We start from the raw sequence: 14,218 nt of genomic DNA, 5'->3' as shown, positions 1-14,218 counted from the left end.
GCTGCCGAGAGGGCTGAAAAATTACAAAGAGATCAATTGCTAAAACCAAAAGAAAAAAGTGAAGAACAAAGATCGGTATTTGTATCTAAATACTCCACCTACAGTTTGAAGATCAAAAAATCAATCAAAACACATTGGCCAATGTTGGCATTGGAGGAAGATTTCAAAAATCTGTTTAAACAGCAACCAATCTTTGCCTATGAAAGGACTAAAAACTTGAAGGAATTAGTAAAAGAAACAAAACAAATAGAACACGGTGTACACAAAGGCACGTTACCATGTCACAAACATGAGACACTACCTCCATTAAGACCCATTGTATCCACAGTTGGATCCATTCATGAACCAGTAGGAAAATATTTGGATAAGCACTTTCAAAACATGGTACAACAAAGTTCAACATATATTAAGGACACAACGCATTTCCTTAACATTTTGGAGGCTGAAAAGGGCAATTTCACTTCAAACATGATCATGGCAAGCATAGACGTTAAATCATTATACACATCCATACCGCATGATCTAGGCATGGCTGCCGTGGAAAGTTTCCTTATACATGAAAACAAACCGGAAGCACTCAAAATATTTTTGATGGATCTACTACACTTTACGTTATACCACAGCTACTTTGAATGGGAAAATCACTTCTACATACAAATGTCCGGAACTTCGATGGGCAATTGCGCCGCACCGACCTATGCGAATACATTCATGCATCGGTATGAGTTGGATCACATACTCAACAAAGAAGAATGGCTCAACAATCTAATACTCTACAAGAGATACATTGATGATATTTTTGTGTTATGGAAGGGTAACGAAGAAAGTCTAATCAAGGAACTAAACCAATTGAATCAGATTAACGAAAGAATACAATTCACTTTCACCATTGACAAAGAATCACTATCATTTTTGGACGTACAACTAACCAACAATAATGGAAATATAACAACATCTATATTTACCAAAATCACTGATAGAAATAATTTACTTCATTTTAAAAGCTTTCACCAAAATCCCCTGAAACAACATCTACCTTTCTCGCAACTGCTGCGAATCAAACGCATCGCATCAACCAAAGAGCTGTATGAAAAACACAAAGAAGAGATGCTGGAGAAATTCAAAAAAAGAGGATATCCCCAATCCATCCTGGATTCTGCTGCCGAGAGGGCTGAAAAATTACAAAGAGATCAATTGCTAAAACCAAAAGAAAAAAGTGAAGAACAAAGATCGGTATTTGTATCTAAATACTCCACCTACAGTTTGAAGATCAAAAAATCAATCAAAACACATTGGCCAATGTTGGCATTGGAGGAAGATTTCAAAAATCTGTTTAAACAGCAACCAATCTTTGCCTATGAAAGGACTAAAAACTTGAAGGAATTAGTAAAAGAAACAAAACAAATAGAACACGGTGTACACAAAGGCACGTTACCATGTCACAATTGTGGCAATTGCTCAGCAATTATCAAAGGCAACACAATCAATCACCCTACCAAAGGCTCGTCCATAAAATTGAAAGTCACGGGAACATGTGACACTTCAAACGTCATCTACATGTTGAGATGCCCATGTGGCCTCTCATATGTGGGCAAAACACAAAGAAAAATCAAAACCAGAATTATCGAACACAAGAGCAATATACGGTTGAAAAATGAGAAATCTACAATAGCAGTACATTTTAATGATGCCAAACACAACGTGAGCCAATTGAAATTTTGTATTCTAGAAAAAGTGCTAACCCTGCCAGGCAGAGACAATAACAGTTACCTATTACGCAGAGAAATCTTCTGGATAGACTACCTTTGTACCTTACAGCCAAAAGGACTAAATGAAAGGCTGGACCTTCATTGTTACTTATGAATTGATTATTGATTCTGTGGAGATGTATATACTTGATATGCCTTACATGTTTACATGATGTTTATTTAGTCCACCAAATACATCATTCTCGAACACGCCATTTACGTGCGTTTTGCCATGTATATATCTATCAGTTATCTTTTGTTTTATTTTTTTACTCTTTTAATAATATATACAGTAGCTCCCCTGACACGCATGTCGTGTTACACCGCATTCACTATCTTGCACATTTACATTTAAAAATGTGCCGACTTAGTCCGTCGTTTGTGTTCACGCTCGTCCGACACAGAAACACACGGAGTAACCATAGTGATTTAAACCATAGAGGCGGCCAGATAGAGTGCCGCACGCCGAGCACAGCGAGGGAAGCTCGCCGACGCGATTACCCCGGTAAGAGAAGGCTCGTTAGCTCAATTTAAAACGAGACACTTTTGTCACGTTATGTTTTCCTAATTTCAGTTCTTTCACGTTTTACAGCTAAAACACCCGCGACCGTCACATCACATATTCTAAGGTCAGTGCCCAGTTCTGGGCTTCACGTTTTTCTTTTCTGTTAACGAATGCAGTCTCAAAGAATGCCGTTCATTTCACTTGATGCATCACGAATGTGGGGGAGCATTTAAAATATTATGTTTTCGTATTATGTTTTGAGAACCTTTGACTTTGACAAGAGTTGTCGAGTTTCATTTAGACACTAACCTAAGATTTATTATTACTGCTTTCAGATGTAATGGAAGTCCCCTGAGGAAGGGCAATTAGCTTGAAATGCATTGGGCACTACTAGCAGTCTAAAAAACGAATATCAAATGTTTTGAACATTCATGAAAACAATGAACTGTTATAAAAACCTCGCTATGAATAAATGATTCATTGAACATTCAAAAAGTGTATGGAATTATATGAAAGTTTGGAAAGGAGTGCATGAATGGAATGCATCTTGTGTCACAGGATACATATTTCTATTTCAGTATACTCTAATCTTGGAAGCCCAGCAAGATTACCATTCAGTGCACCAACGACACTGTTACCTTTAAATCAACCTAAATTTAAACTATTTACCAGGAGTGCGGAACCAACAACAAATAGATTGTATCTTTAATTCTCTGAGCTCATAGGTTCCTTGCACCATCAGAAATGCAATTTGCAGATATTGCGCACACAACTGAACAAAGAGCAGAAACGCTAGCATTCACAGAGGATGATACCAGTCGCATTTACTCCCTTATTGAAGAAGCGGAAGATATAAGTCCTGGTACAGGTTCTAAAGAAACAAATATAAAACAACTCCTATACATATCAAAACGCATTGTAAATCAAAAACTTCACGCAAGTACTCTCATAAAGTACCACAAGGCACAAAGAATACCTCGAGGATTGAGAATATCCCTAAAATCTACACTCTGTAAGAATAACGCTAGATTTACAGAACGGTGGCATGCAATACTTAATAAATGTTCGCTGGACCTAATTTTACTAATCATAGAAGAACTAGCAAAATTAATTGAAGAATTAGCAAAAGAAGTCGCTTTAACAAAAGATGACCTAAACAAATTGGTAACTAAGGAGGAATGGGATCAAATTTTGGCAGACACCAACAAAAAATTGGATGAATATACTAAAGAAATAAACGACAGAAAACTCAGAAAATTTAAAAGAGACACCACGGATTACCGGTTAGGTGAAGTTTATTCATGGGCCGACATATATGCAAAAAGACGTCAACAAAGACCTAACACTGACAAATCCACAGACGACACATCCTCGGATGATTCACAACAAAAACGCCCTCACTGGGATAACAGAAGACCAAAACCAGGGCAAACCAAGGATCAATCTAGAGAACAATCAGGCCAAAGAGCTGATAAACAAACAGCTAGCACATCAAACTCCCAACAAACACAGGCACCTTTTTTAGAATTAAGCACTGTACAACAAATAGAACCAGGTGGAGCAAATATACAAACAGACAGCGTAGCGGTTGCCAAAAACACAAGGAGTCAGAAAGTCTTGTCATAAACATATCTCAACATCAAATGAGCAACCAAGAACTTCAGACGTTACAGAAAGGATCCTCATATGTTCCTACATACCACTCCAATTTTCTTGAGACAAAAGTGTGCGTTTACAAATTCCTCAGATCATTAAGACTCAGACACTTCTTCAATAATGTGATAGAACCAACAGTCACGAACACACAAGATACAGAGAACACCCTCATGGGTTTAAGAACTAAAAGCAGATTCATGGCTCCAGTGAGCCACAAAGTATTAGATGCCTTTGAGAAAGTCATCCTGACAGAACTGGAAGAAATATTCAAAAAACCAAAATCCAAACACTCTAACATGTCACCCAAAGAAAAACAAATCTTAAAGAATTTAGCCAACAATCAAAAAATCACCATAAGACAAGCAGACAAAGGTGGGGCACTGGTGATAATGGACACAAGTTATTATAAAGAGAACGTCCAAACACACGTCCAGGATTCAAACTTGTATACACGAATGAATTCAGATCCTACCAAGGATTTTGTCAAAATTCTAAACATCATAATACAAAATGCAACAGACCAAGGAACCATCGGTCCCAAAGAGAAGGAATACTTGATCAAAGACAACCCTGCGATTCCATATATATATATGACACCGAAAATTCACAAACATGAGACACTACCTCCATTAAGACCCATTGTATCCACAGTTGGATCCATTCATGAACCAGTAGGAAAATATTTGGATAAGCACTTTCAAAACATGGTACAACAAAGTTCAACATATATTAAGGACACAACGCATTTCCTTAACATTTTGGAGGCTGAAAAGGGCAATTTCACTTCAAACATGATCATGGCAAGCATAGACGTTAAATCATTATACACATCCATACCGCATGATCTAGGCATGGCTGCCGTGGAAAGTTTCCTTATACATGAAAACAAACCGGAAGCACTCAAAATATTTTTGATGGATCTACTACACTTTACGTTATACCACAGCTACTTTGAATGGGAAAATCACTTCTACATACAAATGTCCGGAACTTCGATGGGCAATTGCGCCGCACCGACCTATGCGAATACATTCATGCATCGGTATGAGTTGGATCACATACTCAACAAAGAAGAATGGCTCAACAATCTAATACTCTACAAGAGATACATTGATGATATTTTTGTGTTATGGAAGGGTAACGAAGAAAGTCTAATCAAGGAACTAAACCAATTGAATCAGATTAACGAAAGAATACAATTCACTTTCACCATTGACAAAGAATCACTATCATTTTTGGACGTACAACTAACCAACAATAATGGAAATATAACAACATCTATATTTACCAAAATCACTGATAGAAATAATTTACTTCATTTTAAAAGCTTTCACCAAAATCCCCTGAAACAACATCTACCTTTCTCGCAACTGCTGCGAATCAAACGCATCGCATCAACCAAAGAGCTGTATGAAAAACACAAAGAAGAGATGCTGGAGAAATTCAAAAAAAGAGGATATCCCCAATCCATCCTGGATTCTGCTGCCGAGAGGGCTGAAAAATTACAAAGAGATCAATTGCTAAAACCAAAAGAAAAAAGTGAAGAACAAAGATCGGTATTTGTATCTAAATACTCCACCTACAGTTTGAAGATCAAAAAATCAATCAAAACACATTGGCCAATGTTGGCATTGGAGGAAGATTTCAAAAATCTGTTTAAACAGCAACCAATCTTTGCCTATGAAAGGACTAAAAACTTGAAGGAATTAGTAAAAGAAACAAAACAAATAGAACACGGTGTACACAAAGGCACGTTACCATGTCACAATTGTGGCAATTGCTCAGCAATTATCAAAGGCAACACAATCAATCACCCTACCAAAGGCTCGTCCATAAAATTGAAAGTCACGGGAACATGTGACACTTCAAACGTCATCTACATGTTGAGATGCCCATGTGGCCTCTCATATGTGGGCAAAACACAAAGAAAAATCAAAACCAGAATTATCGAACACAAGAGCAATATACGGTTGAAAAATGAGAAATCTACAATAGCAGTACATTTTAATGATGCCAAACACAACGTGAGCCAATTGAAATTTTGTATTCTAGAAAAAGTGCTAACCCTGCCAGGCAGAGACAATAACAGTTACCTATTACGCAGAGAAATCTTCTGGATAGACTACCTTTGTACCTTACAGCCAAAAGGACTAAATGAAAGGCTGGACCTTCATTGTTACTTATGAATTGATTATTGATTCTGTGGAGATGTATATACTTGATATGCCTTACATGTTTACATGATGTTTATTTAGTCCACCAAATACATCATTCTCGAACACGCCATTTACGTGCGTTTTGCCATGTATATATCTATCAGTTATCTTTTGTTTTATTTTTTTACTCTTTTAATAATATATACAGTAGCTCCCCTGACACGCATGTCGTGTTACACCGCATTCACTATCTTGCACATTTACATTTAAAAATGTGCCGACTTAGTCCGTCGTTTGTGTTCACGCTCGTCCGACACAGAAACACACGGAGTAACCATAGTGATTTAAACCATAGAGGCGGCCAGATAGAGTGCCGCACGCCGAGCACAGCGAGGGAAGCTCGCCGACGCGATTACCCCGGTAAGAGAAGGCTCGTTAGCTCAATTTAAAACGAGACACTTTTGTCACGTTATGTTTTCCTAATTTCAGTTCTTTCACGTTTTACAGCTAAAACACCCGCGACCGTCACATCACATATTCTAAGGTCAGTGCCCAGTTCTGGGCTTCACGTTTTTCTTTTCTGTTAACGAATGCAGTCTCAAAGAATGCCGTTCATTTCACTTGATGCATCACGAATGTGGGGGAGCATTTAAAATATTATGGTTTCGTATTATGTTTTGAGAACCTTTGACTTTGACAAGAGTTGTCGAGTTTCATTTAGACACTAACCTAAGATTTATTATTACTGCTTTCAGATGTAATGGAAGTCCCCTGAGGAAGGGCAATTAGCTTGAAATGCATTGGGCACTACTAGCAGTCTAAAAAACGAATATCAAATGTTTTGAACATTCATGAAAACAATGAACTGTTATAAAAACCTCGCTATGAATAAATGATTCATTGAACATTCAAAAAGTGTATGGAATTATATGAAAGTTTGGAAAGGAGTGCATGAATGGAATGCATCTTGTGTCACAGGATACATATTTCTATTTCATGGCTATATTCTAGAACAGCTATAAGGACATGGTTCCGAAAGCTGCAGACAGGCTCAGCTCATGCTAGAGCACCATCTCACACATAACCAAGCACTCTGCCTCCAGGATTGTTAAGGCCTGCCATAGGAGTGACTTATAGGTTACTGTGTGTCTATATATAAGGGGAGATATAGGAATACTATACCTAAGCAAGGGGTGATTACATGACCTTGCCCCAGCTGAGTGATCAGCCAGTTGTGTCAGTTTGAGTGGCCAGCCAGGGGTGGCATAATACATGCTGCAGCCCCTGGTAGACCTTGGTTACACCTATGCCCTGAGTACCTAAGGTACACTTCTACAGGGGCTGACAAGGTGAACCAATTCCCAATTGTGGATGTACCTAGAGTACATGGTGTAAATTTAGAGAGAGTGCATCTGCGCTGTGGGTCTGATTAGCAGGCCCACAGCCACATCTAAGTCGAAAACCAGTAAAGCAAATCAAAAAGTGGGGGTGACCATAAGAAGCAGACCCTACTCTCCTACAGTCCCCACAAATGAGTAGCGGGGGCCCCCCACTGGCACGCACCAGATCAAATTAAGCTCACTCACAAGGTGAAGAATCTGTGGTTAGATTGAGCATCCACTAGAAAGACTATTACTGAAGGTAAGCAGCTTGTTCTTTAGGAAGATGTTTTATCTAAGATTTGACTGTTTGTTTGATAAGGTACTGGAGTATTATGCTACATGAATATTTAACTTCTTAAATCCATGCTCTACATACTATTCTAATGAGCACTAAGGTGAGCCAAGTACTTACAGAAATAATATTGAAAGAAAATGTTGGAGCAATTGCATCACCTTTATTTAGGACTTACTACTGCAGACCACAGGGCTGTAAAGAAAAGCTTTGTCACTGGTGTGTCATTTTTATTAGGCGTTCCAATGATAAATTACTTTCCCTACCTTTAATTTTATTTGTTTAATGTATCATTTTTGTGTATTATTTAGACCAGATATGCAAATGACGTAATTTACTAGTAATGTGTCTGAACTATCCCTATTGTGTTATTTAGTCAGATATTTTATAAAAATAAAGTAATGTTTAAAAAATGCAGCTCTCAAACATAAAACGCCTTTCAAAATATAATTTTTTTTATTTCCCCAGACTGGCACTTGCTGATGGCAAAAGAGCTATTATTCTCCAGCAGACATGGTATAAGGTGAGTGAGGTGGTTCAGTAACTATACACACTTTATTTGTTGACTGCTTAGTAGATTAAGTGTATTCCATGTTTATTTGATTGTGGAGTGTAATTGGGTATATGATTTACATGTGACTGCAGCAAAAGTCGATTCAAGTATAGGAGTATTATCATGGGGACAAATAAAGAGATTGCTCTGAATGATCGAATCTGCAATGCTAAAGTGCCATACATTTAGTAATCAAGCTCATCCTGTTTCTTTCAGAAGCACCAAAATTGAGAAGTTTAATTCTAGCACCCACAGCCTCCAGTGTAAACAGTGCTCCCATCTCCAAATTGTGCTTAACTCAACACCCACTTCAATTTTAGTTTTTCCGGTCAACCCCCTATTATACCATCTGGTGTGGTTCTGCATGCATTTCTTAAACTGCTCTGTGGCATTTGCTTTCCTCTGTTTTTATGGCATTTACAGCCACACTTCCCTACCTCCATTTTTAGTCTGTATTTTATCAGTTTTTGATTACACCATTAAAGTGAGTGTGTGGGATGGGGTTTAAAATCAAAGGACTCATGGCCATGCCACTTGTCCTCCTCCTACTACTGAAAAGGCAAACATTTTTTATTCGATTTTCACAAAAAGACTTCTCCTAATTCCTAACTTGATGCTAAGCCCTACAGTTCCAAAACCCTAATCAAGAATATCCTGTTTGAAGACTTTTTCCTTGATAAGGAGAAAAGATCCCACATAAAGATATATAACATATGTCCCAGTGTCGTGGTCAATGTAACAGGATGTGATTTCACTGGTTTCCAGCCAAAACCAAGAAGTCAGGCAAGTGGATCTCATTGCCCAACAACCATCTCATCTGAAGCCATGTCCAGATTTCTCAGAATCCATCTCTTTGGCATAACTGCATTCTCTAGCATCCATTTCTACAGGAAATTACATCTCTGGTATCCGTGTGTCATTTCCTGCCTCTTCCCTTCAGTCAACTCAGCATAGCGTCCCACCACTTGGGGAGACTCATGCTAAGGCGTCATCTATTTGTACCTGACATGATCTTGGGTCAGAATCCATGCTACAGATAAACTACCTTTATTATGTGCCTTGCAAACATCGCATTTCACACCATTCCCACACTAATCTCCAGACCAGACAAGCATGTTTACCCCATTTGTACATCTAACAACTCTACCATAATTTACTTACCACTCTACAACACACACCCCTCACACAACACACTCAATTGATGTTGGTCCATGCATATTCCGCAGTCATACACATTCCGGACTTTGCAACATAATGACCTAACACTTCTTAAATGTGTTTCTCATCATTGATACCTGGTTCACACCCTCTTCCAAATCCTCCTCCACACATATCCTGGACATCCTCATTCCCAATAGATATCACCAACACATATACCGCTCACTCAAAACAGGAGAGGCACTAGTAGTCCTACATCGGTTATCCTAGCGTTTCTACCACACCAAAGTCTTTAGTGCTCTCCTCCTGCCACCTCCCTCTCTCACCTCCATAACGGCTCCTTTCATTTGATCTGTACAGTGCCTAGAGTCAACAAGCACATCATAGAACAAATCTCAGACCTCATCACATCTGCCTCAATCCAATATACCTGCCACACATTCCATGGAGTCTTTAATCTCCCTGGCAATGTAGAAGCCTTCTCTACACTTCCCAGGAAACCAGAAATTAAAGAACTCATTAATGTCCCCAACAACTCCAAAAACAACACACCCGCCCGTCCCCTTCCAGCGTCCCCTAATATTCATTGTCCAACCAGCCCCTTCACCAATATTCCACTTTCGCATCAAGGACAACTGAAAAAAGTAAAATACCTATCTGCTCCATCAAAATGGCCATGCGGAAAAATATCCAAGAACTAAACATCTTTCCAGGAAGCTGTAACACCCCCCAGCCCCCCCCCCCCCCATACCAGATATCCATACTCTCCTCATCCTCAACCCCACTGTAGCTTCAGCTCTTCAGCTCATGTTGGGTGCTATGCTCTACTCAAAATACAAAGCAAAGAGAGCAGAACAGAAATAAACATAGCATATACAACTAAAATGTCTTACTGCAAGACTGTCATCCGTGCTGCACCCAACAGATGCAAAAGCCCTCTTCAATACAGTCAAACACTGAACCAATAATTTTCCAGAACCCACAGTCAGTGCTTCAGTCAACAGATAGAACTCCAGCAGTCTATTCACCGAGATCAAAAAATAATGTCCATCATCATTACCACTTACACAGCCCTCTCAATTAACAAATAGAAGTAGTCTTTCCATTCTCTCATAACTATCTTCCCAATATCCTGAACTCTCTCCAAGTGGCCTCCTATGCCTAATAAGGTCAGGGCCTCCCCTGCTAAATAACCCATCTCCTGACCCATCTTATCACACCAACTATCTTCCTATACTACTTTTGATTTATAGAGAAAATCAACTGAAAAAGCATTTGTCACCCAACTGCAAGAGCACATTAGCTAGATAATCTTCTACAGGAATACCAATCAGGCTTAAGATCACCCTTCAAGACTGAGACTGCCACACTCCAAGAAGTGAATGACACCCTCCCCCTCAACAACAAGAACAGCCTCTTGTTGCTGGTCATTCTGCAGCCTTCAACACAGTCGACCATCTAGTTTTGGTCAACACCAATAAACCACACACCAGATTTTCAGGCACTATCTTGAAATGTTTTGCACTCTACCTTGTTATATGCATTTTCCTCCATGGCAAAAACATCCCCAATCTGCACTCCCTCAATAAGATTTTTTGAAAAAAATTGAACTTTAATCCATTGGTAGTTCGAATTTAAATTTAATAAGACTTTGAAAGTTTTCCAAACATAGGTAATGTTGGTATCACATTACATCGTTGTCACATTAAATCCTCAGAACATCTTTTAAATAGCAAGCCCATTGCATTTCGGGCTGAGCCCTTCATCAGGGGCAATTTCCTTATGTTTTGGCATTGAGCTCATGCATTTTACCGAACGCTGCATGCATGAGCTAATTGCCAACATGTGCACCACATACCACTTTTGCGATGGAGTTGCTCCTGTAGGGTGAAAGGCGGAGGGGGTTTATTTCACATATTTATAAAGCACTAAAGGAGTTTAGACCGCCGTTCATGCCAGGTTCATGCACAGTACACCACACACGTCTAGCTGCTCGGCAAATACTGTAGTACTGTATAAACTTCCCCAGTGTCACCATGGCGCCAGTATGAAATACATACCTACGCAGTACTGATGAAGTAATTTGATAATATGGAAAGTGTGTTCGAACGAATGGAGTAAAATAAAAAGGTAACTAATAAGAGCCAAATATATAAAATCATGGTGTACAGAATTTTGAATATGCAGTTGATAGTCGTGGAGGGGGGCTGTAGTTTTCTGTGGATGTACAGACATTTGAGCCTGTTAATCCGTCTAAAATGGCTTGATGTTTTAGAAGCAATTATCTTTTTTTAATTTGTTTTATAGTGTTTAACGTGATGTACTTGTCAGGGTGGCTAGAGTAGGCTGATAGTCAACTGGCCCTTACATCAAAACGAAATATGACTATGATCCCTGAACATGTTGACCATTCCTTGCCTAGTAGAGATTAAGAGAATATTATTCACAGATAAGACAACAGTGCCACTGTCTCTGATTGTAGGTACTTGAGTTTGAATCTTAAAGGTGGCTGTTAAATCTTTTCTGTCACCCAAACTGTATTAATATAAAGTGATCTATTCTAGAGTATAAAGAATGGATATGTATGCATCGGAGCATAACAAAAGAGTTGCAAATCAGAACTGCCATAACAAGATGGAAACTTGTGGGTAGATGTGGCGTGAAGACACTTCTGTCTGCCTGTTTTCCTTAACCTTGAGGGTACTAATGCTATAGGAAGGTCATGAATAATCTTCTTACAATGACTCGTACTGCTGAGCAGAATATGAATGGTAAAAACATTTTAAGCTATGCGTATACCTGTCTTGATTTGAATCATTCTCTTCTTTTGTTGTTTTCTTTTACGGATGATGGTTGACATCCTGTGAGAAAGTGTGCTTAATGGTTGTATGTTGGAACGAGTTCCTCAACGACGACTCCCTAAACCACGCTGTCTGTACTACAACCGAGTCTCAACAACAATTTGTTTTACCACTCATTCTTTTACTACAAATTTGTCTGATAAAGGAATGCATGGTAAACTACCCCTAAAATCGATTCCGAACCCCTCCCACCCCCTAAAATCTATTCTGAACCCCTCACTCCCTGAAATCTACCCCGTATTCACCTCCCACCCCCTAAAAACGTACACGAACCCCCAACCTCCGAATAACTAACACTAACCCCTTGTCGCAGGGATTCTGCTCCTACACAGAACTGTGCACAGAGATCAGTACCTCAGTGAATTGTGGTGTACCAAAAACTCACACCTTAGTGCCTAGAAACCCTAACCAGCTAGCATCAGTGTCACATTAGCTCTTCGCCCTATAGCAAAGGAACCAATGATTAGACAACACAGAACATGTGACTTAGGTTATACTCGGGAATGGTGGGAAGCAAGAACACTCTTTCGTTATACTCTCATACCAGTCCACAACAGGAGTAAAGAGGAGACACGGGCAAAGTTAAAATATTTATTTTAACGACGTGCTCTAAGATGCAGTATTTTTGCTAACATAAGCAGACATACAATTAGAAATAATATGGTCAGCGTTGTTACAATTCCATAAAATACAATGTTACAATGATGGTGAAAACTGGTCTTATAGTGCCTAGTATTACACCCTCCCTAGATAGGAACTATGTTTTATAAAATATAGAAGGTCTCTTAGGCTTGTTTGGGGGACCCATACCTCCAAGATTAGCAGTTGTGAATCACATCAGGATCTGCAAAAGCTCTGTCTTTCTATCAAAACGGTCTTCTTCCATGTGCCTGAAATCATGCTTACAGTGCATTATTAAAGGCGCCAGAATCACGTTAGGTGCAGCTGCATATATGTTATGGCTAAAACGTGAGCCGATCAGCCCGAACAAAAGCTACCTTGTTATGATAACCTTGGAGGCTTTAGTACTTGACTCCCAGTGGTAGCTGTGGTCGAACAGTCCAGGCTCACTTAGAGGGGAAGAGGGGGGGTGACATAGATGCAGTTCAGTCAACACGACTCATAACTCAAACAGTACGAAATATAAATCAGTGTCCAGTCAAATTGTAGTGTAGCTCCTATCTTCCCAATAGGCTCTGCGCATTGGAATAGTACCTACAGCAGTAAAGGCCTAGGCCAGACGTTAACTAGGTCTACTACTGTCGATGCTAGACTTAATTTTTGGGTTTGCCAGCTAAGCTCAGAGTTCGCTAGAAACTTTCTCGAATGTTCAAGGAAGGATTAACTTCCCTGATTAGACAAGAAGGGATTTAGTTTCTGACAACCATAGAACATGACAACTTTGCTCTCCCCTAATCAAGAGTCAATCTCAAGAGTCGTGTGAGCACAAGGCAATTATTTTACTCAGTCAGTACGTGCATTCTTAGTCTCATCAGAATGTAGAGAAAAGGAAGAGACGGGCGTGTTCAATAAAAAGGTGTTATTTATTGATCAGTCTCTTTTCTCGTACAAGAGAAATGAATCGATATTATTGCAATACTTATAGTTAAGTAAAGTGCATACATTAAAAGCAATAGTATAAAATAATACTGTAAAAACATTGATATGGTTTCTGAGCCATATGATGTTTAAAATGATTAAAATATATTTACATACACATATACATTTGACTAAACGTACTCAACTGGTGTTTCTAAATACGCCTACCCCGTGTACCTGACCTAAGTCTAATGCGTGGGCGGGAATAGAAAGTTACAGTTTAAGTTAAGTTTGTTTTTGCCAAGTGAATAACTAAAGAATTCTCTGTGAGGGGTTATTCAGTTCTGTACCTGGAATTTAGGATGGAT

The 14,218-nt window shown here is 39.0% G+C and overlaps 1 protein-coding gene across 5 annotated transcripts in view; it reads left to right on the top strand.

Annotated features, from left to right (window-relative positions):
• The window catches only part of TTC3 (tetratricopeptide repeat domain 3), a 1,911,479-nt gene that overhangs the window by 376,453 nt on the left and 1,520,808 nt on the right, over positions 1–14,218 (top strand). For all 5 annotated transcript variants that reach the window (XM_078656864.1, XM_078656865.1, XM_078656863.1 and 2 more), the window contains one exon: positions 8,208–8,262. In XM_078656864.1, coding sequence (XP_078512990.1) covers positions 8,208–8,262 — 55 coding nt within the window. The remainder of the gene's footprint in view (positions 1–8,207; positions 8,263–14,218) is intronic.

Source organism: Lissotriton helveticus, chromosome 8 (assembly GCF_964261635.1).
Source record: "Lissotriton helveticus chromosome 8, aLisHel1.1, whole genome shotgun sequence".
Classification (NCBI taxonomy): domain Eukaryota; kingdom Metazoa; phylum Chordata; class Amphibia; order Caudata; family Salamandridae; genus Lissotriton; species Lissotriton helveticus.
This window is presented reverse-complemented; position numbering and strand designations above follow the sequence as displayed.